The sequence below is a fragment of the Mobula hypostoma genome, chromosome 28 (genome assembly GCF_963921235.1).
Source record: "Mobula hypostoma chromosome 28, sMobHyp1.1, whole genome shotgun sequence".
In the NCBI taxonomy this organism is placed as follows: Eukaryota; Metazoa; Chordata; class Chondrichthyes; order Myliobatiformes; family Myliobatidae; genus Mobula; species Mobula hypostoma.
This window is the reverse complement of record NC_086124.1, coordinates 32,417,020-32,442,871: the sequence shown is the minus strand read 5'-3', so window position 1 is coordinate 32,442,871 and position 25,852 is coordinate 32,417,020. Positions and strand designations below refer to the sequence as shown.

The window sequence follows — 25,852 nt, the reverse complement described above, 5'->3', positions numbered from 1 at the left end:
CACACCAGATACAGTAGATGGCCCACAGATAAAGTATCGCCTCACTAGAAGGACTGTTTGGGATCCTGAGTGCTAGTGAGAGAGGAGGTGTAAGGGCAGGTGTAACATTTGTTCCACTTGCAAGGATAAGTGCCAGGAGGGAGATCAGTGGGGAGGGACGAATGGACAAGGGAGTTGAGTAGGGAGCAATCCCTGTGGGAGTGGGAAGGGGAAGGAAAGGTGTGTTTGGTGATAGGATCCCATTGGAAATACCATCCAGGAATATCATCTTGTCCAGAGAACCTCCTTTCTGTTCCCCTATCCTATCGCTACAGATCAGCTGTTCCTCCCATCTCTTCTGAGCCAAAGACCTGACTGTTGTGGCTTTCCACTACCAGGTCATACTCCCCTTCCCCCAATAATATCGTTATTGCGGGGGGGGGGGGATAACCACAGGTACTGATTACTTATCCCTTTTCCACTCCTAGATGGTCACCATCTACCTGCCCCCTGCAGCTTGGATGTGATAATCATCCTGTACCTCCTGTCCATTAACACTTCACCCTCCCACATTCATCCGCCTCCAGATCCCATCAACACGGTCTGTAAGAAGCTGCAGTCCAATGCACTTCTCGCAGCTGTAGTCTTCAGGGACACCGGTGATCTTCCTGAATTTCATCACCCACAAGAGGAGCACACCACTGCTCTAACTGTGCAATAAAAATGAAGGAAAACAAACTTCACCTCAGCCAGCCCTATGCCGAATGGCTGCCCCGCTGGACCCTTTTTATTGGCTACTGTCAATCCATTAATTCACCAGTGAATAATCCATAATTTCCAAAACTGCCTCTCTATGGTTATTACTTGAAGATACTGCAGAAATTCCCAATTTTTTTTTATAAAAGGTTTTTGAAAGTCATGTTTTGCTGTTTTGCGGGGGGAGAGGGAACACCATCGTAAATTCACCAAGGGACTGTGCCCATTGCAACAGCCCAGCTGGCCCACACTGACTGGGCAGACTCACCCAGTGAACCGGAAAGGATGAGGAAGGAGCTGAACTCGGGGGACTACAGGAGGGCAGGGGTGTGGGGGACAGATGGGGAGGAGCCAGAGGAGGTGTGAGAATTGGGGAGGGACTGAGAGACAAGGAGGGTTTGTATAGGAGTTGATTATAAATACAATTTATTGCTTCATGATCTCCACACCAGCCAATCTGATAGAATTTGGAAGTGAAGGCAGAAATGGGTGAAGCCCTGCTGACCCCTCAGATTTTGGGCTGCCAGACTGAGACATGTCACAGCCGTGGGTATAAGGTGGGTCAGGGGCATTCTAAGCTGCACCACCCCACAGTAACTGAAATGCTCCCGTGCACAGAGCTTCTGCTGATGCGCAGATGGAAGTTTTTTAAAAGGTTAATATAATTGTGAAATACCCTGTAATTATGTGTTCATGAACATAACCCATAAATAGTGAACATACCACAACCCTTATTTGAAAGATTTTACTGAATCAACATTTTTACATTGTCAGTGCTGTTACAATTTTAACAATAAACACAGAATGGACGTTGGTAGCTCATTGCTAATAAACTGCCAGCCTGCTAGACAAAACATTACATTTTACTTTTGCCATTGTGCTTGACCGCCTGACATTGTTTACTTGTCTTGTGATTTCTGTTTGATGTTTTACAAAAACATTTAAGGTAGCGCAGAAAATTTTTACATGGCAGTTTTCAGATCGAGTAAGTATTCCCTGCTCAGAGCAGAGGAAGGTTGGTCAGAGACGCAGGGCGATACCTACCCCTCCACCGACACACATCCAACATTGTCCGTGCCATTACTGCAGTTGGTGAGATCTGGCTGCAGACAGTAGAGGGCAAGATGAATGCCCTGATGTGTCACGGGGTTCATGGTGAACATGACTTCCAGAGGGCTGAACCAGCCAGAAATATTCAATGGCCCAAGTCCCCTAACTCTTCTGGGAAGGTGTTCCCACACTTTAAATTTTCCTCTGGAAATGCCTCCATTGCTGTTCCACGTCATACAGAGCTGACACCTGTATGGTCTGCGTCCCAACACTCTCCATTCCCTCACCCTTGAATGCCATCTGGACAGTGTGGTGCCTGGCAGCAAAGGGATCCTCAGAGGAGACTCCTCTATATGGCAGTCTTCCCCCTTTACATCAGGGACTTGGGGGTCAAATGCTCCTGGCCTGGAGAAGGTGGCCATTCACAGTCTATCAAGGGTCCTGGCCAAGCCGACCGCCTGCCCCTCCTCTGAAAGTATGACTATGCCTGAGTGCTGCTCTGAGGATGTGGTGCCCAACGACTCCCAGTACTTTAATAAAACTATTTCTAACTGAGAGAACACAAACAAAAGGGGGGGAGGGGAGAGGTGAAAGAAGCCAAAAAATAAATGTCATTATAATTTTACATTTCCTTACTACAGACACAGAAATAAAAACAAATCAGTTAGTCTCCCATCACACACTCCCGGGGTCAGACACAGAGTGAAGCTCCCTCCACACCGTCTCATCACACACTCCCGGGGTCAGACACAGAGTGAAGCTCCCTCCACACCGTCCCCTCACACACTCCCGGGGTCAGACACAGAGTGAAGCTCCCTCCACACGGTCCCATCACACACTCCCGGGGTCAGACAGAGAATGAAGCTCCCTCCACACCGTCCCATCACACACTCCCGGGGTCAGACACAGAGTGAATCTCCCTCCACACCGTCCCATCACACACTCCCGGGGTCAGACAGAGAGTGAAGCTCCTTCCACACCGTCCCATCACACACTCCCGGGGTCAGACAGAGAGTGAAGCTCCTTCCACACCGTCTCATCACACACTCCCGGGGTCAGACACAGAGTGAAGCTCCCTCCACACTGTCTCATCACAGACTCCCGGGGTCAGACACAGAGTGAAACTCCCTCTACATTGTCCCTTCACACACTCCCGGGGTCACAGAGAAAAGCTCCTATCGAACAATGCCGGGGCATGGGTTATTAAAAAAAACTGTTAACATGTTCATGAGAGGAAAGGTTAGTTTGTAGTTTGCTCTTCAAAATCTCTCCACAAACTAAGTGCGATACTGATCACCAAAAATCTGCCAATTTAGGAAAATAAGCATGAGCTTTTATCCTGCGTTCCTGCTGGTTGAATTGGATGAGGTCCATAACTTGGTGAGGAGCAGACCATGCTCAGGATGAAGGGAAGATCACTTTGTGGTAACGACAGTTATGTAACCAGACATGTTCCGAATGATATGCACATCTTCCTCTGTGTAAGCTTTGCACTGCCTGGCACTGGGACATGTGACAGCCCAGTTGTGATCACCATCCCTCAGCTCATCTCATCACAAAATTTCACTCCTGCCTTCCACAGGCAGGTCTTTGATTCCCTGGAGTTCACAAAGAGCCTGTGTATAGAGAGAGGGATCCTGTCAGTGGAGAGTAAAACACACAAAATCACACCGACCAAACACACCATCCAAACTGACCACACAACATCCCGGGACCACCCCCACAGACCAAACACACCACCCCCCCCCCACTGACCAAACGCACCATCCCGAGACCACCCCCACTGACCAAACACACCATCCCCACTGACCAAACACACCTCCCCACTGACCAAACACACCACCCCCACTGACCAAACACACCCCCCCCCCACTGACCAAACGCACCACCCCCCCCACTGACCAAACACACTACCCCCCCCACTGACCAAACACAACATCCCGGGACCACCCCCACTGACCAAACCCCCCCCCCCACTGACCAAACACACCACCCCCCCACTGACCAAACACACCCCCCCACTGACCAAACACACCACCCCCCCACTGACCAAACACACCACCCCCACTGACCAAACACACCACCCCCCCCACTGACCAAACACACCCCCCCCACTCACCAAACACACCACCCCCCCACTGACCAAACGCACCACCCCCCCCACTCACCAAACACAACATCCCGGGACCACCCCCACTGACCAAACCCCCCCCCACTGACCAAACACACCACCCCCCCACTGACCAAACACACCCCCCCACTGACCAAACACACCACCCCCCCACTGACCAAACACAACATCCCGAGACCCCCCCCACTGACCAAACGCACCATCCCGAGACCACCCCCACTGACCAAACACACCACCCCCCCACTGACCAAACACACCACCCCCCCACTGACCAAACGCACCATCCCGAGACCACCCCCACTGACCAAACACACCACCCCCCCCACTGACCAAACGCACCATCCCGAGACCACCCCCACTGACCAAACACACCCCCCCCCACTGACCAAACACAACATCCCGGGACCCCCACCCCACTGACCAAACACAACATCCCGGGACCCCCCCCCACTGACCAAACACACCCCCCCCACTGACCAAACACAACATCCCGGGACCCCCCCCACTGACCAAACACACCCCCCCCACTGACCAAACACACCACCCCCCCCACTGACCAAACACACCACCCCCACTGACCAAACAACCCCCCCACTGACCAAACACACACCCCCCACTGACCAAACACACCACCACCCCCCGCTGACCAAACACACCACCCCCACTGACCAAACACACCCCCCCCCACTGACCAAACACAACATCCCGGGACCACCCCCACTGACCAAACACACCACCCCCCCCACTGACCAAACACAACATCCCGAGACCCCCCCACTGACCAAACGCACCATCCCGAGACCACCCCCACTGACCAAACGCACCATCCCGAGACCACCCCCACTGACCAAACACACCACCCCCCCACTGACCAAACGCACCATCCCGAGACCACCCCCACTGACCAAACACACCACCCCCCCCACTGACCAAACACAACATCCCGAGACCCCCCCCACTGACCAAACGCATCACCCCCCCACTGACCAAACACACCCCCCCCACTGACCAAACACACCCCCCCCCACTGACCAAACACAACATCCCGGGACCACCCCCACTGACCAAACACCCCCCCCCACTGACCAAACACACCACCCCCCCACTGACCAAACACACCACCCCACTGACCAAACACACCACCCCCCCACTGACCAAACACAACATCCCGAGACCAACCCCACTGAACAAACTCACCATCCCGAGACCACCCCCACTGACCAAACACACCACCCCCCCCCCACTGACCAAACACACCACCCCCCCACTGACCAAACACAACATCCCGGGACCACCCCCACTGACCAAACCCCCCCCCCACTGACCAAATACACCACCCCCCCACTGACCAAACACACCCCCCCACTGACCACACACACCCCCCCACTGACCAAACACACCACCCCCCCCACTGACCAAACACACCACCCCCACTGACCAAACACACCACCCCCCCCACTGACCAAACACACCCCCCCCACTGACCAAACACACCACCCCCCCCACTGACCAAACACAACATCCCGGGACCACCCCCACTGACCAAACCCCCCCCCACTGACCAAACACACCACCCCCCTACTGACCAAACACACCCCCCCACTGACCAAACACACCACCCCCCCCACTGACCAAACACAACATCCCGAGACCCCCCCACTGACCAAACGCACCATCCCGAGACCACCCCCACTGACCAAACACACCACCCCCCCACTGACCAAACACACCACCCCCCCACTGACCAAACGCACCATCCCGAGACCACCCCCACTGACCAAACACACCACCCCCCCCACTGACCAAACGCACCATCCCGAGACCACCCCCACTGACCAAACACACCCCCCCCACTGACCAAACACAACACCCCCCCCGGGACCCCCCCCACTGACCAAACACACCCCCCCCACTGACCAAACACAACATCCCGGGACCCCCCCCCACTGACCAAACACACCCCCCCCACTGACCAAACACAACATCCCGGGACCACCCCCACTGACCAAACACCCCCCCCCACTGACCAAACACACCACCCCCCCACTGACCAAACACACCCCCCCACTGACCAAACACACCACCCCCCCACTGACCAAACACAACATCCCGAGACCCCCCCCACTGACCAAACGCACCATCCCGAGACCACCCCCACTGACCAAACACACCACCCCCCCACTGACCAAACGCACCATCCCGAGACCACCCCCACTGACCAAACACACCACCCCCCCCACTGACCAAACACAACATCCCGAGACCCCCCCCACTGACCAAACGCATCACCCCCCCACTGACCAAACACACCCCCCCCACTGATCAAACACACCACCCCCCCCACTGACCAAACACAACATCCCGGGACCACCCCCACTGACCAAACACCCCCCGCCACTGACCAAACACACCACCCCCCCACTGACCAAACACACCCCCCCACTGACCAAACACACCACCCCCCCACTGACCAAACACAACATCCCGAGACCCCCCCCACTGACCAAACGCACCATCCCGAGACCACCCCCACTGACCAAACACACCACCCCCCCACTGACCAAACGCACCATCCCGAGACCACCCCCACTGACCAAACACACCACCCCCCCCACTGACCAAACACAACATCCCGAGACCCCCCCCACTGACCAAACGCATCACCCCCCCACTGACCAAACACACCCCCCCCACTGATCAAACACACCACCCCCCCCACTGACCAAACACAACATCCCGGGACCACCCCCACTGACCAAACACCCCCCGCCACTGACCAAACACACCACCCCCCCACTGACCAAACACACCCCCCCACTGACCAAACACACCACCCCCCCACTGACCAAACACAACATCCCGAGACCCCCCCACCCCCACCATCCCGAGACCACCCCCACTGACCAAACACACCACCCCCCCACTGACCAAACGCACCATCCCGAGACCACCCCCACTGACCAAACACACCACCCCCCCACTGACCAAACACAACATCCCGAGACCCCCCCACTGACCAAACGCATCACCCCCCCACTGACCAAACACACCCCCCCCACTGATCAAACACACCACCCCCCCCACTGACCAAACACAACATCCCGGACCACCCCCACTGACCAAACACCCCCCCCACTGACCAAACACACCACCCCCCCACTGACCAAACACACCCCCCCACTGACCAAACACACCACCCCCCCACTGACCAAACACAACATCCCGAGACCCCCCCCACTGACCAAACGCACCATCCCGAGACCACCCCCACTGACCAAACACACCACCCCCCCACTGACCAAACACAACATCCCGGGACCCCCCCCCACTGACCAAACACACCCCCCCCCACTGACCAAACACAACATCCCGGGACCCCCCCCACTGACCAAACACACCACCCCCCCCACTGACCAAACACACCACCCCCACTGACCAAACACACCCCCCCACTGACCAAACCCCCCCCACTGACCAAACACACCCCCCCCCACTGACCAAACACACCCCCCCCACTGACCAAACACAACATCCCGGACCCCCCCCCCCACTGACCAAACACACCACCCCCACTGACCAAACACACCCCCCCCCACTGACCAAACACAACATCCCGGGACCACCCCCACTGACCAAACACACCACCCCCCCACTGACCAAACACAACATCCCGAGACCCCCCCCACTGACCAAACGCACCATCCCGAGACCACCCCCACTGACCAAACACACCCCCCCCCACTGACCAAACACAACATCCCGGGACCACCCCCACTGACCAAACACACCACCCCCCCCACTGACCAAACACACCACCCCCCCCACTGACCAAACACACCACTCCCCCCACTGACCAAACACAACATCCCGAGACCCCCCCACTGACCAAACGCACCATCCCGAGACCACCCCCACTAACCACACACCACCCCCCCACTGACCAAACACCCCCCCCACTGACCAAACGCACCATCCCGAGACCACCCCCACTGACCAAACACACCACCCCCCCCACTGACCAAACGCACCATCCCGAGACCACCCCCACTGACCAAACACACCACCCCCCCCACTGACCAAACACAACATCCCGAGACCCCCCCCCACTGACCAAACGCATCACCCCCCCCACTGACCAAACACACCACCCCCACTGACCAAACACCCCCCCCCAATGACCAAACACAACATCCCGGGACCCCCCCCCCACTGACCAAACACACCACCCCCACTGACCAAACACAACATCCCAGGACCCCCCCCCCACTGACCAAACACACCCCCCCCACTGACCAAACACCACATCCCGGGACCACCCCCCACTGACCAAACACACCCCCCCACTGACCAAACACACCCCCCCACTGACCAAACACACGCCCCCCACTGACCAAACACACCACCCCCCCCACTGACCAAACACACCACCCCCACTGACCAAACACACCCCCCCCACTGACCAAACACAACATCCCGGGTCCCCCCCCCCACTGACCAAACACACCACCCCCCCACTGACCAAACGCACCATCCCGAGACCACCCCCACTGACCAAACACACCACCCCCCCCTGACCAAACGCACCATCCCGAGACCACCCCCACTGACCAAACACACCACCCCCCACTGACCAAACACAACATCCCGAGACCCCCCCCACTGACCAAACACACCACCCCCCCACTGACCAAACACACCATCCCCACTGACCAAACACACCATCCCCACTGACCAAACACACCACCCCCCCACTGACCAAACACACCACCCCCCCCACTGACCAAACACAACATCCCGGGACCACCCCCACTGACCAAACACACCACCCCCCCCACTGACCAAACACACCCCCCCACTGACCAAACACACCACCCCCCCCACTGACCAAACACAACATCCCGAGACCCCCCCACTGACCAAACACACCATCCCGAGACCACCCCCACTGACCAAACACACCACCCCCCCACTGACCAAACGCACCATCCAGAGACCACCCCCACTGACCAAACACACCACCCCCCCCACTGACCAAACGCACCATCCCGAGACCACCCCCACTGACCAAACACACCATCCCCACTGACCAAACACAACATCCCGAGACCCCCCCCACTGACCAAACACACCACCCCCCCCACTGACCAAACACACCATCCCGAGACCACCCCCACTGACCAAACACACCACCCCCCTACTGACCAAACACACCATCCCGAGACCACCCCCACTGACCAAACACACCACCCCCCCCACTGACCAAACACAACATCCCGAGACCACCCCCACTGACCAAACACACCACCCCCCCACTGACCAAACGCACCATCCCGAGACCACCCCCACTGACCAAACACACCACCCCCCCCACTGACCAAACACAACATCCCGAGACCCCCCCACTGACCAAACACACGCCCCCTACTGACCAAACACACCACCCCCCCCACTGACCAAACACACCACCCCCCCCTACTGACCAAACACACCCCCCCCCACTGACCAAACACAACATCCCGGGACCACCCCCACTGACCAAACACTCCACCCCCCCACTGACCAAACACACCACCCCCACTGACCAAACACACCACCCCCACTGACCAAACACACCACCCCCCCCACTGACCAAACGCACCACCCCCCCCACTGACCAAACACACCACCCCCCCCACTGACCAAACAGAACATCCCGGGACCACCCCCACTGACCAAACACACCACCCCCCCCACTGACCAAACACACCACCTCCCCCACTGACCAAACACCCCCCCCCACTGACCAAACACACCACCCCCCCCACTGACCAAACACAACATCCCGGGACCACCCCCACTGACCAAACACACCACCCCCCCACTGACCAAACACACCACCCCCCCCACTGACCAAACACACCCCCCCCCACTGACCAAACACACCACCCCCCCACTGACCAAACACACCACCCCCAGGACCACCCCCACAGACCAAACACAACATCCCGGGACCACCCCCACAGACCAAACACACCATCCCCAGGACCACCCCCACAGACCAAACACAACATCCCGGGACCACCCCCACTGACCAAACACAACATCCCGGGACCACCCCCACTGACCAAACGCACCACCCCCACAGACCAAACACACCATCCAAACTGACCAAACACACCACCCCTGGGACCAAACCCACAAACCAATGCCCATCCCCATCAACCAAATACCGCATCCCCAGGACTGTCACCCTTCAACTTTTTGGACCAATGGAACCCCATGACCTCCCACCCACATACCACCCCTAACAGACACCTCCCATTTCTCACTGCTCACATTCTTCACCTCCGATCCCTACCTCCCAGACAAGTCGTTCCCTCCCCACTCTCCCGGCCCACGACAACCCCCCTGTTGCTCTACCTCCCCACCCCACCACTGTGCCGAGCCCCTCACCTGCAGCACCATGCGTATGTTGCCCTTGATCTTGGCCGAGTCCTTACTCAGCTTTTCCGCCACCCTGCAATGCAAGAACCAGGCATCACGTCAATTACACTGTCTCCTCAGCGGGATCGCCCTCCCCAAAACCCAGGGCGTTCCTGTCTTCCCCTCTAACTGGTGGCGGAGGCACGGACGGCTGTCACCCCAGGGCATCCCAAGTTTATCCAGCCACTCGTAATAGCTCGTGTCCTCTAAACCAGGCAGCAACCTGGTAAGCCCTCTCCAAAGCTGAAACATAGTGGGGAAACCAGGACTGTACGCAATACTCCAGATGTGGCCAAACCAGAGTTTATAAAGTTGCAACCTAACCTCCTGACCTTTGAACTCAAATAAAAGGTCTTCTTAACCACTTCATCGACCTGTGTAGCCACTTTCAAGAAGATATGAACTTGGATCCTAAGATCTCTCTGTTCAGTAACACTGTCAAGGATCTTACTCATAACAGCACAGTTTCCTCGCATTTGCCCTACCAAGGTGCCACACCCCACATTTATCTGGGTTAAACTCCATCTGGTATTTCTCTGCCCACAACTCCAACTGATCTGTATCGTGCTGTATTCTTTGCCAGTTTTCTACACTATCCACAATAGCACCAACCTTGGTTCATCCAGAGACTGACCACCCATCTACATTTTCATCCAGGTCAATTATATGTAAACATCACAAACAGCAGAGGTCCCAGCACAGATCCCGGTCAAACCTCCAGCTCGAAGTCCCTTCAAACACTATTGTCTTCGAAGTGCAGGCCAGTTCTGAAAAACAGCCAATTCACTGCAGATCCCCTGCATCTTAACCTTCTGGATCAGCCTCCCATGATGGACCTTGTCAAACACCTTTACTAAAATCCATGTAGACAGCATCCACTGCCCTACCCCCATCAATCTCTCGTCATCTTGTCAGAAAACTCAATCAGGTTGGTAAGGCATGACCTAACCTGCAGGTTCTCCCTAATTAGGACATGGGTTCCCAAATGCAGATATAATCTAGCCCTAAGGATTTTCTCTACAACTGATCTCAGACTCACCAGTCCATAGTTTCCAGGATTTTCTCTTGTTCCTTTCTGAAATAGAGGTACAACATTAGCCACTCACCAGTCCTCCGGGACCTTGCCTGTGTCTAGAGAGGACTTGGGTCAAGGGCCCAGCAATGTAGTCTCTTGCCTCCTTCAATAACCTATGGTAAATCCCATCAGGCCTGGGGACTTATCCATCTCAATACTCTTTAGGAGGCCCAAAACTTCCTCCTTCTTGACCTCTAAACACCCTAAAGTGTTCATACACTCAGCACTGATTTCCTTGTCCTCAATATCCTTTTCCTTGGTAAATACTGAAGCAAAGTACCTCACTCACATTCTCTGCATCCAAGCAAATGTCTCACCCTCTCCCTAGTTAACTTCTTGCTCTTGATGTATGTATAGAATGCCTTGTGTTTCACCTTAATCCTACTTGCCAAGGACTTTTCATGGTCCCCCCTGGCTTCCTAATTCCCTTCTTTAGTTCTTTTCCGGTTCTTTATACTCCTTGTGTGCGTTTCATTCTAACTTCCAAAGCTTTACCATCTTTTCCTTCTTGACAAAATTCATCACCACTTTGGACATCCAAGGTTCTCCTATCATTCCATCCCTGTCCTTCCTTCTAACATGAACATACCTTTCCTGTACTCTGTGCAATTGATCTTTAAACACCCTCCATATGTCTGATGTGGACTTGCCAGAGAAAAGGTGTTCCCAATTAACGCTTCTTAGTTTCTGCCGAATGCCCCTGTAATTCGCTCTACTCCAATTTAAGATTCTCCCACAAGGACCATACCCATCATATCTATAACCACCTTGAAAGTTAAGGATTATGGTTGCTGTTCCGAAACTGAAAGGTCAGTCGCCTGGTCAGGCTCATTATCCAACACCAGGTCCAGTACGGCCCCTTCTATCCTGTCCTTACTGAGCTGGGGCTGCGGCTCCCAGCCCCCTGCCAAACCAGCTGAAGCTCTCCCGAGTAGCATCAGCATACCGAAAAGGCACATGGACAGGACTTGGATACGAAAGGTTTAGAGGGTTGTAGGCCAATCACAGGCACATGGGAATGGGCTCAAGTAGCACCTTAGTCAGCACAGACCCTCGGGACTGCTGTAGGTCTCGAGGGTGGTAAAGAAGGCATACAACATGCTTTGCCTTTATTAGTGGAGGAACTGAGTTCAAGAGTCAGGAAGTTATGTTGCAACTTTATAAACAACAACTACGCCACATCTGGAGTACTGCGTTCAGTCCTGGTCGCTCTGTTGCAGGAAGGGCGTGGGGGCTTTGGAGAGGGTGAGATGAGTTCACTAGAATGCTGCCTGGATTAGAGGACACGCGTCACAAGCATAAGAGGGAGAAGCGGAGGGCAACAGTGATAGGGGATTTCATAGCTGAGGAGCAGACAGGAGATTCAGTCGGTGTGAAAGAGACACCCAGATGATACGTTGCCTCCCGGCTGCCAAGGTCAAGGATGTCTCAGATGGGGTACACAGCATTCCAAAGCAGCCAGAAGACATGGTATATATTGGCACCAATGAAATAGGTAGGAAAAGGGATGAGGTCATGGAGAGGATTTAGGGACCTGGATAGAAAGTTGAAAAGCAGGACCTTTGGACTGCTGTCTGTGCCACGCGCAAGAGTAATATGTCTGGGCAGATAAACATGTGGCTGAGGAGTTGGTGTAGGGGCAGGCTATCAGATTTCTGGATCATTGGGATCTCTTCTGGGGAAGGTATGACCTGTACAAAAAGTACGTGTTACACCCGAACTCGAGGGGGCCCAATATTCTTGCAGGCAGGTTTGCTTGATTTGTTGAAGGTATAAACTAATTTGGCAGGGGGTGGGAACTGGAGTAATAGGACAGAAGGTGGGGCAGTTATGAGGAATATGATAGGGCAAATTTACATTTAGTGGGATCAGTTGAAATCTGTTTTTAAACTAAATAGCAAGTTCAACAGTTAGGAAAAATTAAGGATAAAGTAAAGGGAAGGAAAGATTACAAAATAAATAAAAAGACAGTAACATGAGGAAAAAAATTGAATCGGGTGATGAATATAGCACAGAAGGTGTTATATTTGAATGCACACAGTATATGGAATAAGATAGATCTTGTAGCACAGTTAGACATTGGCAGATGTGATGTTGCAGGCATCTCCGAGTAGTGGCTGAAGAGATCATAGTTGGGAGCCTAACATTCAAAGATACACATTGCATTAAAAGCACAGGCAGGTAGGCAGAGGAGGTGGCATGGTTCTGATGTTAGAAATTCCAATTGAATCATTAGAAAGAGGTGACAGGATTGGAAGATGTAGAATCCTTGTGGGTAGAGTTCAGAAATTGCAAGGGTAAAAAGACCCCGATGGGAGTTATATATAGGCCTACAAATAGTAGCCAGGATGTGCACTACAAACTACAATGGGAGATAGAAAAGGCATACAAAAGGGTAGATTGGGAAAAATCAGATTGGTGCTGGATCTCAGGAGTGGCTATTTGTAGAATGCCTACAAGACGGCTTTATAGAGCAGCTTGTGGTCCATCCCACTAGGGGATAAACTATTCTGGTTTAGTGTTGTGGTTTGAACACGATTTGATTAGGGAGCTTAAGGTAAAGGAACCCTTAAGAGACAGTGATCATAACATGATCGAATTCACCCTGCAGTTTGAGAGGGAGAAGCTTAAGTCAGATGTACCAGTATTACAGTGTAGAAAAGGAATTACAGAGGCATGAGAGGGGAGCTGCCTAAAGTTGATAGGAAGGAGACACTGGCAGGGATGATGGCAGTACAGCAATGGCTTGGAGGACACTGCCTCAGAATAGGGGTCAGTTTCGAGACAACTTCTTTTCAAACAGTATAACGTAGATGATCTTGTCGTACAGTTAGAGATTGGCAGGTATAATGTTGCGGGCCTTCATCTGAATCATATGTCAATGATTTGGATGAAGACAGACAGTGTCGGGAAGCATATGGTCATGCACTTTGGTAAAACGAATAAGACAGACTATTTTCAGACTAAATTCAGAAATCAGAGGTGCAAAAGCACTTGCGAGTCCTTGCAACGCACACAGAATGTTAGAGGAATTCAGCAGGCCAGGCAGCATATATGAAAAGAGTACAGTTGACATTTTGACCCTTCAGCAGGACTGGAGAAAAAAAGCTGAGGAGTAGATTTGAAAGGTGGGGGAGAGAAACACAAGGTGACAGGTGAAACCTGAAGGGGGAGGGGTGAAGTAAAGAGCTGGGAAGTAAATTGCTGAAAGAGACAGAAAGCCATGGAAGAAAGGGGGGGGGGGGGGGAAGGAGCACCAGAGGGAGGCGATGGACAGGCAAGGAGATAAAATGAGCAGGGGAAAAGGGGATGGGAAATGGTGAGTGGGGGCATGACCGAAGTTTGAAAAATTCATGTTCATGCCATCAGGTTGGAGGTTACCCAAACGGAATATAAGATATTGTTCCTCCAACCGAAGTCTGGCCTCACCTCGATAGTGGAGGAGGCCATGGACAGACGTATCGGAATGGGAATGGGAAGTGGAATTAAAATGGGTGACCACTGGGAGATCCCGCTTTTTCTGACAGATGGAGCGTAGGTGCTCGGCAAAGTGGTCTCCCAATCGACATCGGGTCTCACCGATATACAGGAGGCCACAATGGGGGCATCGGACACAGTATATGACCCCAACAGACTCACAGGTGAAGTGTCACCTCACCTGGAAGGACTGTTTAGGGCCCTGAGGAGGTGTAGGAGCAGGTGTGGCACTTGTTCCGCTTGCAAGGATAAGTGCCAGGCGGGAGATCAGTAGGGAGGGACGAATGGACAAGGGAGTCGCGTAGGGAGTGATCTCTGAGGAAAGCAGAAGGGAGGAGGGGGCGAAAGACATGCTTGGTCATGGGATCACGTTGAAGATGGCAGAAGTTTCAAGAATTATCTGCTGGGCATGGAGGCTGGTGGATCGCTGTGCAGGTTAACTTGCAGGTTGAGATGGTACTGAGGAAGGCAAATGTAATGTTACCATTCATTTCAAGAGGATTAGAATGTAAAAGTAAGGAGGCTTTATAAGGCATTGATCAGACCGCTCCCCAAGTTGTGGGCCCCTATCTGAGGAAGGATGTGCTGGCATTGGAAAAGGTTCAGAGAAGGTGCGCAAGAATAATCCCAGGAATATAAGGGTTAACATATGAGGAGTGTTTGAAGGCTCTAGGCCTGCACTCACTGGAGTTGAGAAGAACGGGGGTGGGGGGAGTTCTCAATGAAACCTATTGAACATAAGAGTGGATGTGGACAGGATGTTTCTGATAGAGAAGGAATCTAGACACAGCCTCCATTTAGACCAGAGATGTGGAAGAATTTTTTTAGCCAGAGAATGGTGAATTGTAGAATTCACTGCCACAAGCAGCAATGTAGGTCAAGTCATTGTGTATATTTAAAGCAAAGATTGTTATGTTCCTTATCAGTAAAGGCATCAAAGATTACGGGGAGAAGTCAGGAGAATGGGGGCTGAGGAATGATAAATCAGCCATGATGGAATGTGGAGCAGGCAACGGGACAAATGGCCCAATTCTGCTCCTATCTCTTATGGTTTCACAACAGGCACACATAGTGTAGAAGCCAGTATCTTTTACAATGACTAAGATGACAGGGCGTGTATTTAAGGTAAAGGGAGTAAGTTGAAAGACGTGCGGGGTAAATTTTGTGGTGGGTGACTGGAATGTCCTGGTGGAGGCAGATATGATAGAGGCGTTTAACAGGCAAGGAGTGGATGAATATTGACATTATGTAGGCAGAAGGGATTAGTTTCAATTGGTTTTTAATTAGTTATGTATACATGATGTGCAGAGGGGCCTATACTCCTGTGTTCCATATTGGTATGGGAGATCTGGCCAAGATGGTTCAGGGATAGGCAGTAACATGAAAGGCGAAAGGGGCTTGCTGCGGTGCTGGGCACTCCGCATCTATCCTGGACTCAGTATCTAAGGGAGGGTGCACCTGGGACTGGACTCGGGAATTTTCCACTCAATGGGCACAAGGATATCAGAGACAAGAGTGCTTTGGGGATGGAGAGAGGAATATGGGGATAAGTGCGGAAGCCAGAGGAGGCCACAGAGCTGGGTAGGGTGCACAGCAGAAGGCAGTTACAAAGATGGGAAGGGTGAGAGGACACAGAGACAAGGAGGGGTGTAGCGGGGAGGGGTAGGGGGAGGCAGCGTTGCAGAGACTGGAAGAGGTGTAAAGGAGGGAGAGGAGTCACAGAGACCAGAGGAGGGCGGGCTGTGTAGGGAAAAGGGATAGTGAAGACAGGGAGGACTGTAGAGAAAGAAGGGAGTCACAGATGGGGAGGGGTGTAGGGGAGAGAACTGGTCACAGTGACGGGGAGGGGCATGGGGGGGAGGTCACAGCGATGGAGAGGGAGGAGGTCATACAGGAGCTGTATGGGAGGGTGGGGGTCACTGAGACAGGGAGGGGTGTAGAGGAGGAGGGGAGTAGAGGAATGAGGGGAATCACAGAGACGGGGAGGGGCGTAAGGGTGTTACAGATATGGGGAGGGGTGTACGGGAAGGAGGGGAGCACAGAGACAGGGAAGGGCGTAGCAGAGACAAGGAGGGGAGCAGGGGAGGGAGGGGATTACAAAGGTGACACCACAGTCATCCAGGACACTGGAAAGTCCTTCCCTCTGGGAAGAGTGTGTTGAAAGGGAGCACGGCACTCCCTCCAGGGTCAGACAAGGTGGGTTCTGGTCATCCTACAGAGGGTCCCAAACCTCCGAGCAGGATGGTTCTCCGGAGACGAGGCCGGCAGACACAGACACTCACTCAGACAACTGCTGTGATTTCCTCTCGATGAAGCGCAGTGCTTCAGGCAACGTGAACTCCACATAGAACCCGTAACCCACCAGAAGGAAGATCTTCGAGGCATCAGGACTGTGGGAAGACAGAATGTCTGCTCAGAGCCACAAGAGGGTCACTCACAACACGTGCCTCAGGGAGGGGCTCACAGGGATGGGGAGGGGAGAAAATGGTCGGAGACAGGGTGGAGTGTATGGGCTGGAGCGGCTACAGAGTCAGAGGGCTCTTGAACGTCGGGTGTTGGGGGATGGGGAGCTGCTCTGTGTTGGTGAACAGGAGGGTGAGGGGAGGGGGGCACAGAACAGGAAGGAGGCCATGGTTCCGCCTCTCTACTCACACCTTCGCCTGTACATAGAAGTTACAGCCCAGGTCCACCTCCATCTTCAGCTGCTGCTCATCTGACTCCTGGTGTGAGGTGAGACACAGAGCATCATCACTCCCTCCTCTCCACCCCTCCCACAGAACGATGCTCCCTCCTCACCGCCCCCCCACAGAATGATGCTCCCTCACCGCCCCTCCCACAGAACAGAACTCCCTCCTCACCGCCCCTCCCACAACATGGAGCTTCCCCCACATCACCCCTCCCACAGAACGGCACTCCCTCCTCACCGCCCCTCCCACAGAACGATGCTCCCTCCTCACCGCCCCTCCCACAGAACAGCACTCCCTCCTCACCGCCCCTCCCACAGAACAGAACTCCCTCCTCACCGCCCCTCCCACAGAACGATGCTCCCTCACCGCCCCCCCCACAGAACGATGCTCCCTCCTCAGCGGCACTCCCTCCTCACCGCCCCTCCCACAGAACAGAACTCCCTCCTCACCGCCCCCCCCACACAGCGGCACTCCTTCCTCACCGCCCCTCCCACAGAACGGCACTCCCTCCTCACCGCCCCTCCCACAGAACAGCACTCCCTCCTCACCGCCCCTCCCACAGAACGATGCACCCTCCTCACCGCCCCTCCCACAGAACGATGCTCCCTCCTCACCGCCCCTCCCACAGAACGATGCTCCCTCCTCACTGCCCCTCCCACAGAACGGCACTCCCTCCTCACCGCCCCCCCCACAGAACGATGCTCCCTCCTCACCGCCCCCCCCACAGAATGATGCTCCCTCACCGCCCCTCCCACAGAACAGAACTCCCTCCTCACCGCCCCTCCCACAACATGGAGCTTCCCCCACATCACCCCTCCCACAGAACGGCACTCCCTCCTCACCGCCCCTCCCACAGAACGATGCTCCCTCCTCACCGCCCCTCCCACAGAACAGCACTCCCTCCTCACCGCCCCTCCCACAGAACAGAACTCCCTCCTCACCGCCCCTCCCACAGAACGATGCTCCCTCACCGCCCCCCCCACAGAACGATGCTCCCTCCTCAGCGGCACTCCCTCCTCACCGCCCCTCCCACAGAACAGAACTCCCTCCTCACCGCCCCCCCCACACAGCGGCACTCCTTCCTCACCGCCCCTCCCACAGAACGGCACTCCCTCCTCACCGCCCCTCCCACAGAACAGCACTCCCTCCTCACCGCCCCTCCCACAGAACGATGCACCCTCCTCACCGCCCCTCCCACAGAACGATGCTCCCTCCTCACCGCCCCTCCCACAGAACGATGCTCCCTCCTCACTGCCCCTCCCACAGAACGGCACTCCCTCCTCACCGCCCCCCCCACAGAACGATGCTCCCTCCTCACCGCCCCCCCCACAGAATGATGCTCCCTCCTCACCGCCCCTCCCACAGAACGATGCTCCCTTCTCACCGCCCCTCCCACAGAACGATGCTCCCTCCTCACCGCCCCTCCCACAGAATGATGCTCCCTCCTCACTGCCCCTCCCACAGAACGATGCTCCCTCCTCACCGCCCCCCCCACAGAACGATGCTCCCTCCTCACCGCCCCTCCCACAGAACGATGCTCCCTCCTCACTGCCCCTCCCACAGAACAGCACTCCCTCCTCACCGCCCCTCCCAGAGAACGATGCTCCCTCCTCACCGCCCCCCCACAGAACGATGCTTCCTCCTCACCACCCCCCCCACAGAACGATGCTCCCTTCTCACTGCCCCCCCCACAGTACGGCACTCCCTCCTCACCGCCCCCCCACAGAACGATGCTCCCTCCTCACCGCCCCTCCCACAGAACGATGCTCCCTCCTCACCGCCCCCCCACAGAACGATGCTCCCTCCTCACTGCCCCTCCCACAGAACGATGCTCCCTCCTCACTGCCCCTCCCACAGAACGGCACTCCCTCCTCACCGCCCCCCCACAGAACGATGCTCCCTCCTCACTGCCCCTCCCACACAGCGACACTCCCTCCTCACCGCCCCCCCACAGAACGATGCTCCCTCCTCACTGCCCCCCCACACAGCGACACTCCCTGCTTGCTGCTTCTGTAACAGGGCCATATTTTCTCAGTACGGTGACCCTCAGTAATGCCAGGGGTAATGCCCCAACCCTGTGAGGAGGGGTCCATGGGATGCTCCTGCCTCTGTACCCATAGGTAGATACCTGCAGTCTCTCTATGACATTCTTCAGCTGAAGGTACTGGGCAATCTTCTCGTACACCTCATCACGCTGATCCAGAACCTTCCTGAGAGGAGGGGAGGGGGAGAATAGGGTTGGAATCAGGGACACAAGGGGGGGGGTGGGGTAAGAGGAGAAGGGCGGAGATGGGGGGGAAAGACAGAGGAAGAAAGAGAAGAGTGAAATGGGTCAGATGGAAGAAAGAGGAGAGAGGTGGAAAATCGATCAGTCAGAAGACCACCCCACATCCTTCCTCCCCCCGGGAAAACAGTCCAGTCTCTCCCTCTGGTCCTAGTAACGTCCCTGTAGGTCAGTATTACCCCACACTTAGCAGCACAAGCAGGTCATTTGGTTGTTCAAGGGAGATGTTTTGTCACATGTACAACGAAACATACAGTGAAATGTCTTGTTTGCATCAACAACCAACGGTCCGAGGAGGTGCTGGGGAGCCAACAGGGCATGTGCACACCTCACTAACCCCAGGCAGGAACATGGAAGCGCAGAGGAAAGCCCACAGTCATGGGGTGAACATACAAATTCCTCACAGACAGCGGAACGTTCATATTGAACCCTGATCGCTCCCACATGAACATGCTGCCCTGAAGACAGACATCATTAAGGTGGAAGAGTGCAGAGATGATTCATTAGAATTTGTCAAGTCTCCGGTGCCGAGTGTTAGGGTTAGGAATTGAGAGCAGGTGAGGAACTTATTCAAATGTCACTCTACTCATTAAGAAAGGACTGACTTCAATGGCTGGGAAGATATCGGAGTCCATTATTAAGGATGAGGTTTTGGGGTACTGGGGGAGGCACATGATAAAAATAGACCAACGTCAGCAAGGTTTCCTCAAGGGAAAACTTGCCTGACAAATCTGTTAGAACTCTTTTGAGGAAATCACGAGCAGGATAGACAAAGGAGAATTGACTGATCTGGTGTAGTTGGGATTTTCAGAAGGTGTCACATGAGGCTGCTTAACAAGGTAAAAGCCCATTGTATCACAGGAAAGATTCTAGTATGGATTAGCTGATTGGGAGGGGATAGAGAATGGGAATAAAGGGAGCCTTTTCTGGTTAGCTGCTAGTGACGAGTGGTGTTCCACAGGGGTTGGTATTGGGACCAATTCTTTTCATGTTCTATGTCAATGATTTGGTTAATGGAATTGGTGTCATTGTGGCCAAGTTTGTGGACAATACGAAGGTAGGTGGAGGGGCAGGTAGTGTTGAGAAAGCAGAGAGGCTGCAGAAGTATTATTTATGGGGCAACTGTAACAAAAACCAATTTTCCCCGGGATCAATAAACTATGACTATGACTAAGTACGTAAAGTAGATTGAGAAAATGGGCAAAGAAGTGGCAGATGGAATGTGCAGAAAATTCAAACATCAGAACTGCAAAGGGACTGGGGAACCTTGCAGGTTGATTTGGTAGTGAGGAAGGCAAGTGCATTGTTATCATTAATTTCGAGAGGACTAGAATAGTAAAAAAAAACAAGGATGTAATGCTGAGGCTTTATAAGGCACTGGCCAGACTACACTTTAAGAGTATTGAGTAGTTTGGGGCCCCTTATTCAAGAAGGGATATGCTAACATTACAGAGATTCACAAGCATGATCCAGGAATGAAAGGGTTAATGTATGAGGAGTGTTTGATGGCTCCTCACTCCGTACTCACTGGTATTTAGAAGACTGAGAGGGAGATCTCATTGAAACCTATGGAATATTAAAAGGCCTAGACAGCATGCATGTGGAGGTGATGTCCATTTAGAACAGAGATGAGGAGGAATTTCCTTGGTCAAACGGTGGTGAATCTGTGGAATTTATTGACACAGATGGCCGTGGAGTATACTTAAAGCAGAGGTTAATAGATTCTTGACAAGTCAGGGCATCAAAGGTTATGGGGAGAAGGCAGAATGGGGGAGAGAGGGATAAAGGATCAGTTATGACTTGATGGGTCAATTGGCCTAATTCTGCTCCTTTCTCTTTGGTCTTGTGCCTTGGAGCAAAGGAAGTTGTAGTAGTGTATAAAATCACGAGGAGCATCGATAGGGTCCACACTCTTTTACCCATGTAAGGGAATCAAAAGCAAAGGGTTTTGGGTGAGAGGTGAAGAGGCCTGAGGGGTAACTTCTTCACACAGAGTGTGGACGGTATATGGAACAAGGTCATTTCTGAGGCAGGTACATGAACAACGTTTAAAAGCATTTATTATTTCAAATGTCTTATCAGGATAGGTTGAGCGAGCTAGGGCTTTTCTCTTTGGAGTGAAGGAGGCTGAGAGGTGACTTGACAGAGGTGTACAAGATGACAAGTGTCACAGATTAAGTGAAGAGACTTTTACCAAGGGTGGAATTGGCTAAAACAAGGGGGCATAATTTTAAGGTGATTGGAGGAGAGTTTCGGGGTGATGTCAGTAGTAGTTTTTTTAAAAACACAGATTGGTGGGTGTGTGGAATGCCCTGCCAGCGGTGTTGGTAGCAGCAGATTGGGGACATTTAAAAGATATTTAGAGGGATGGGTTAGATTTGGTTGAAGCGTCTTGAGTGAAGGGCCTGTACTGTACTGTAACGTTCGACTTTCTAAAAGACCATTGGGCAGGTACACGGATAAGAAATGTTTGAAGGGATACAGGCCAAACATAGGCAGGCTTATGTTGTGATCAGGGTACTGAGTACAGGAACTAGGTTGTCGTGTTACAGCTGTACACAGTTGGGGAGACCACACTGGGAGAACTGTGTGCTGTTCCGCTCACACAGCATTAGCAAGGACATTGTTAGGTTGGAGAGGGTGCACAATCATTATAAAACAAGAAACTGAGTGTGTTATCGGGACTGGGACTGTTTTTGCTGAAGTGAAGGAGACCCAGGGGTAGTCTGAAAGAGGTCTATACAACCATGAGGGATGCCAATATGGTGGGTGATGTTCATTGTCTCTCACCCAGGTAAAGATTTAACAGAAACCTGAGGGGCAACTTCTTCCACACTGAGGGTGGTGGGTAGGTGGACCAGAGGACCTGGTTGAGGCAAGTACATTAACAATATTTGAAAAACACCTGGAGCTCTCTGCAGATGGTGTGACGAGAATACACATAAATTAAGATGTTTGCTGGCCTGGGCTTGCAACAGTGGCATCAGCAGTTGGTCTGCCACCTGTCCTCAGGGGAGGGAGAGATAAGGAACAATGAAGCAGCATTTGGAGATGTTAATGAAGGAGCCATCAGTCTGGGTATTGTCAAGAGCGGCTCCCCCTTTGAACCCTGAACTGTTTGAAGTGATGGACAGGCGATACCCCAGCAGGGGGATAAAAAGGGACAGGTTCGCTAAGGCAGGACACACACGACACCCGAGGTAACGAGACCCTGGAAGCGGTACGCCTCTCACGAGTCGGTGGGAAGTACCGGGCCATAAACGCACAGGGTGGAAAGGTACGATCAGCGGGAACCCGGTGTGTGTCCGCCCTTGCCTGGGTGCCGGGGTTCACTGCAGAGGATCGACCGCATCTGGAGGAGGGGTCACAGTCGGTGACCTCAGGTGACATCACAAAGGACCCACCCAAAAGCTGCTTGTGAGCCATCCCGCCGGTCTGTGAGTGGAAGCCGTTTTGAATGATCAGTTGTTCTCGTTCTCTCTCTCTCTCCCCACGTTGTCCATCGCCATGGCAACGATTACTGCAAACTGAACTAAATTGAACTGGACTTTGTGTCACTTTGAAATTGATCATTTACCCCTAGACAACGATAGAGCTTGATTGATCCTGTTATCTCAATTCTGTGCACATGTGTGTTTATCATTGCTGAACTGCTGCATTTATTATCCTTTCCATTACTGTGTTGCTTGTTTCTTTAATAAAACTTTCTTAGTTCTAGTACTCCAGACTCCAACTGAGTGATCCATTTCTGCTGGTTTGGCAACCCAGTTACGGGGTACATAACAATGGGAAATGGTTTAGATAGACGCGGGCCAAATGAGAGTGGCTCAGGGAAACATGGAGCAGCTGGGCTGGAGAGCCTGCTTCTGTACTATACAACTCTGACTCTGCAACTCCACAGCCCTGATCTGATCCTGGAGCAAGCTGCAACATCTGCTACTCCAACTCCAGGTGCCAGACCAACCCAGAGCTCAAACCCCTGGACCATCCCTGGAACCCTCCCCTCAGACACACAGTCCCCACCCCACAACCCAGATTCTGCACCCCCGCCTGACCTTGACCCCGACTCCTCAATCCAGAGCCCAGACTGCTCAGAAGCCCAGGAGAAACCCACTTAGCATCCGATTCCCATTCTTCCCCCACTTCCTCCACTCCCCTCCCCACTCCCTCTTTCTCCCCTAGCCTCTCCCCTCCCCATCCTCCTCTCACCTAGCTACCCTCACCACCCTCCCCTTCCCTACTCCCTCCCCCACCCCGTCCCCTACCCTCCTTCCCCCTCACCTCTTCCCCTCCCCCTCTACCCTACCATCTCTCTCACCCCCTACCCTCCCTCATCAACTCCCCTCTCTTCCACCTCCACCCCCTGCCCTACCATCTCTCCCCCTCCCCCTCACTCCCCTTCACCTCACCCCTACCATCCCCTTCTCTCCTCCTCCCCTCACTCCCCTTCACCTCACCTCTACCCCCCTCCCTCTCCCCTCCTCCCCCACTCCTCCCATCCCTCCCTCTCCCCCTCCCCTCATCCCTCTCCCCCTCCCCTCATCCCTCTCCCCCTCCCCTCATCCCTCTCCCCCTCCCCTCATCCCTCCCCATCCCCCCTCCCCTCATCCCTCCCCCTCCCCACATCCCTCCCCCCTCCCCACATCCCTCCCTCTCCCCCCTCCCCTCATCCCTCCCTCTCTCCCCTCCCCACATCCCTCCCTCTCCCCCCTCCCCTCATCCCTCCCTCTCCCCCCTCCCCTCATCCCTCCCTCTCCCCCCTCCCCTCATCCCTCCCTCTCCCCCTCCCCACATCCCTCCCTCTCCCCCTCCCCACATCCCTCCCTCTCCCCCCTCCCCACATCCCTCCCTCTCCCCCCTCCCCACATCCCTCCCTCTCCCCCCTCCCCCCATCCCTCCCTCTCCCCCCTCCCCACATCCCTCCCTCTCCCCCTCCCCTCATCCCTCCCTCTCCCCCTCCCCTCATCCCTCCCTCCCTCTCCCCCTCCCCTCATCCCTCCCTCCCTCTCCCCCTCCCCTCATCCCTCCCTCCCTCTCCCCCTCCCCTCATCCCTCCCTCCCTCTCCCCCTCCCCACATCCCTCCCTCTCCCCCTCCCCTCATCCCTCCCTCTCCCCCTCCCCTCATCCCTCCCTCTCCCCCTCCCCTCATCCCTCCCTCTCCCCCTCCCCTCATCCCTCCCTCTCCCCCTCCCCTCATCCCTCCCTCTCCCCCTCCCCTCATCCCTCCCTCTTCTCTCACCTCACCCCTACCCTCCCCATCCCCTCCTCTCACCCTCCCACTTCCACCTCCACCCCCGCCCTACCGTCCCTCACTCTCCCCCTGCCCTCCCTCACTCTCCCCCTGCCCTCCCTCACTTGAGATCCCGCTTGAGGACGTCGTTGACGAAAGCCTCGTATTCCAGAACCTTCCCTCCAACTCCCGCAGACGCCGCCATCACCGGTCACCGGGGGCGTACTGCGGTCTAATTGGCCAACCCCGGCAGCGCCCGTAACCCCATTGGTGGGAGCGGATCACCTCTGATTATCCTCGATTGGATGGCTTCCGCTAAAGGGGCCGGTCCGCTCAACGGGAATGGACGGTTGATCGTAAAGCTGATTGGTTCAGCTTGGTCGTCAGGGCCCGAGTAGCCAATACCATTGGACAGTTGGTATAGATTCTCAGCTGTGATTCGCTACCGTATTCAGGAGAAAATATGACTTGTACGACATGCTGATTGGGCCAGTTGATTTTCTGAAACGTCATTGGGTATTAGCCGCATTTTGCCAGTTCATCCATCCCTTCATATTGATGGCACGTGGGGACGCCTAAGTAACGTGAGTTCCAATTGGATGAGCGCGGAGCTTGATATAAAATGCGACGTGTGATTCGATTGGGTGATGCTAGCAAGGCAAATATGCCTGATTGGCTGCGTGGAATAAACTTTATCTTAAAAACATCAGGCGATCATAT

General features: G+C 54.3%; 1 protein-coding gene across 1 annotated transcript; it reads right to left on the bottom strand.

Moving 5' to 3' along the window:
* Positions 1 to 1,466: 1,466 nt before the first annotated feature.
* uxt (ubiquitously-expressed, prefoldin-like chaperone) lies at positions 1,467 to 25,757 on the bottom strand. Its single transcript, XM_063034833.1, has 6 exons — positions 25,258 to 25,757; positions 19,746 to 19,827; positions 17,583 to 17,650; positions 17,213 to 17,320; positions 10,349 to 10,412; positions 1,467 to 3,401 (listed from the first exon to the last, which is right to left on the bottom strand). Exons 1-6 carry the CDS (start codon positions 25,335 to 25,337, stop codon positions 3,339 to 3,341), a joined length of 465 nt encoding a protein of 154 aa, XP_062890903.1. The 5' UTR covers positions 25,338 to 25,757; the 3' UTR covers positions 1,467 to 3,338.
* Positions 25,758 to 25,852: the final 95 nt, after the last annotated feature.

Coding starts and splice junctions, on each gene's coding strand:
- uxt (XM_063034833.1), bottom strand. CDS start 25,337: ATGGCGGCGTCTGCGGGAGTTGGAGGGAAGGTTCTGGAATACGAGGCT. Junction 17,321..17,582: donor TTCTATGTACAGGCGAAGGT/GTGAGTAGAGAG, acceptor GTCTTCCCACAG/TCCTGATGCCTCGAAGATCT. Junction 10,413..17,212: donor AAATCACAGCAGTTGTCTGA/GTGAGTGTCTGT, acceptor CTTGCATTGCAG/GGTGGCGGAAAAGCTGAGTA.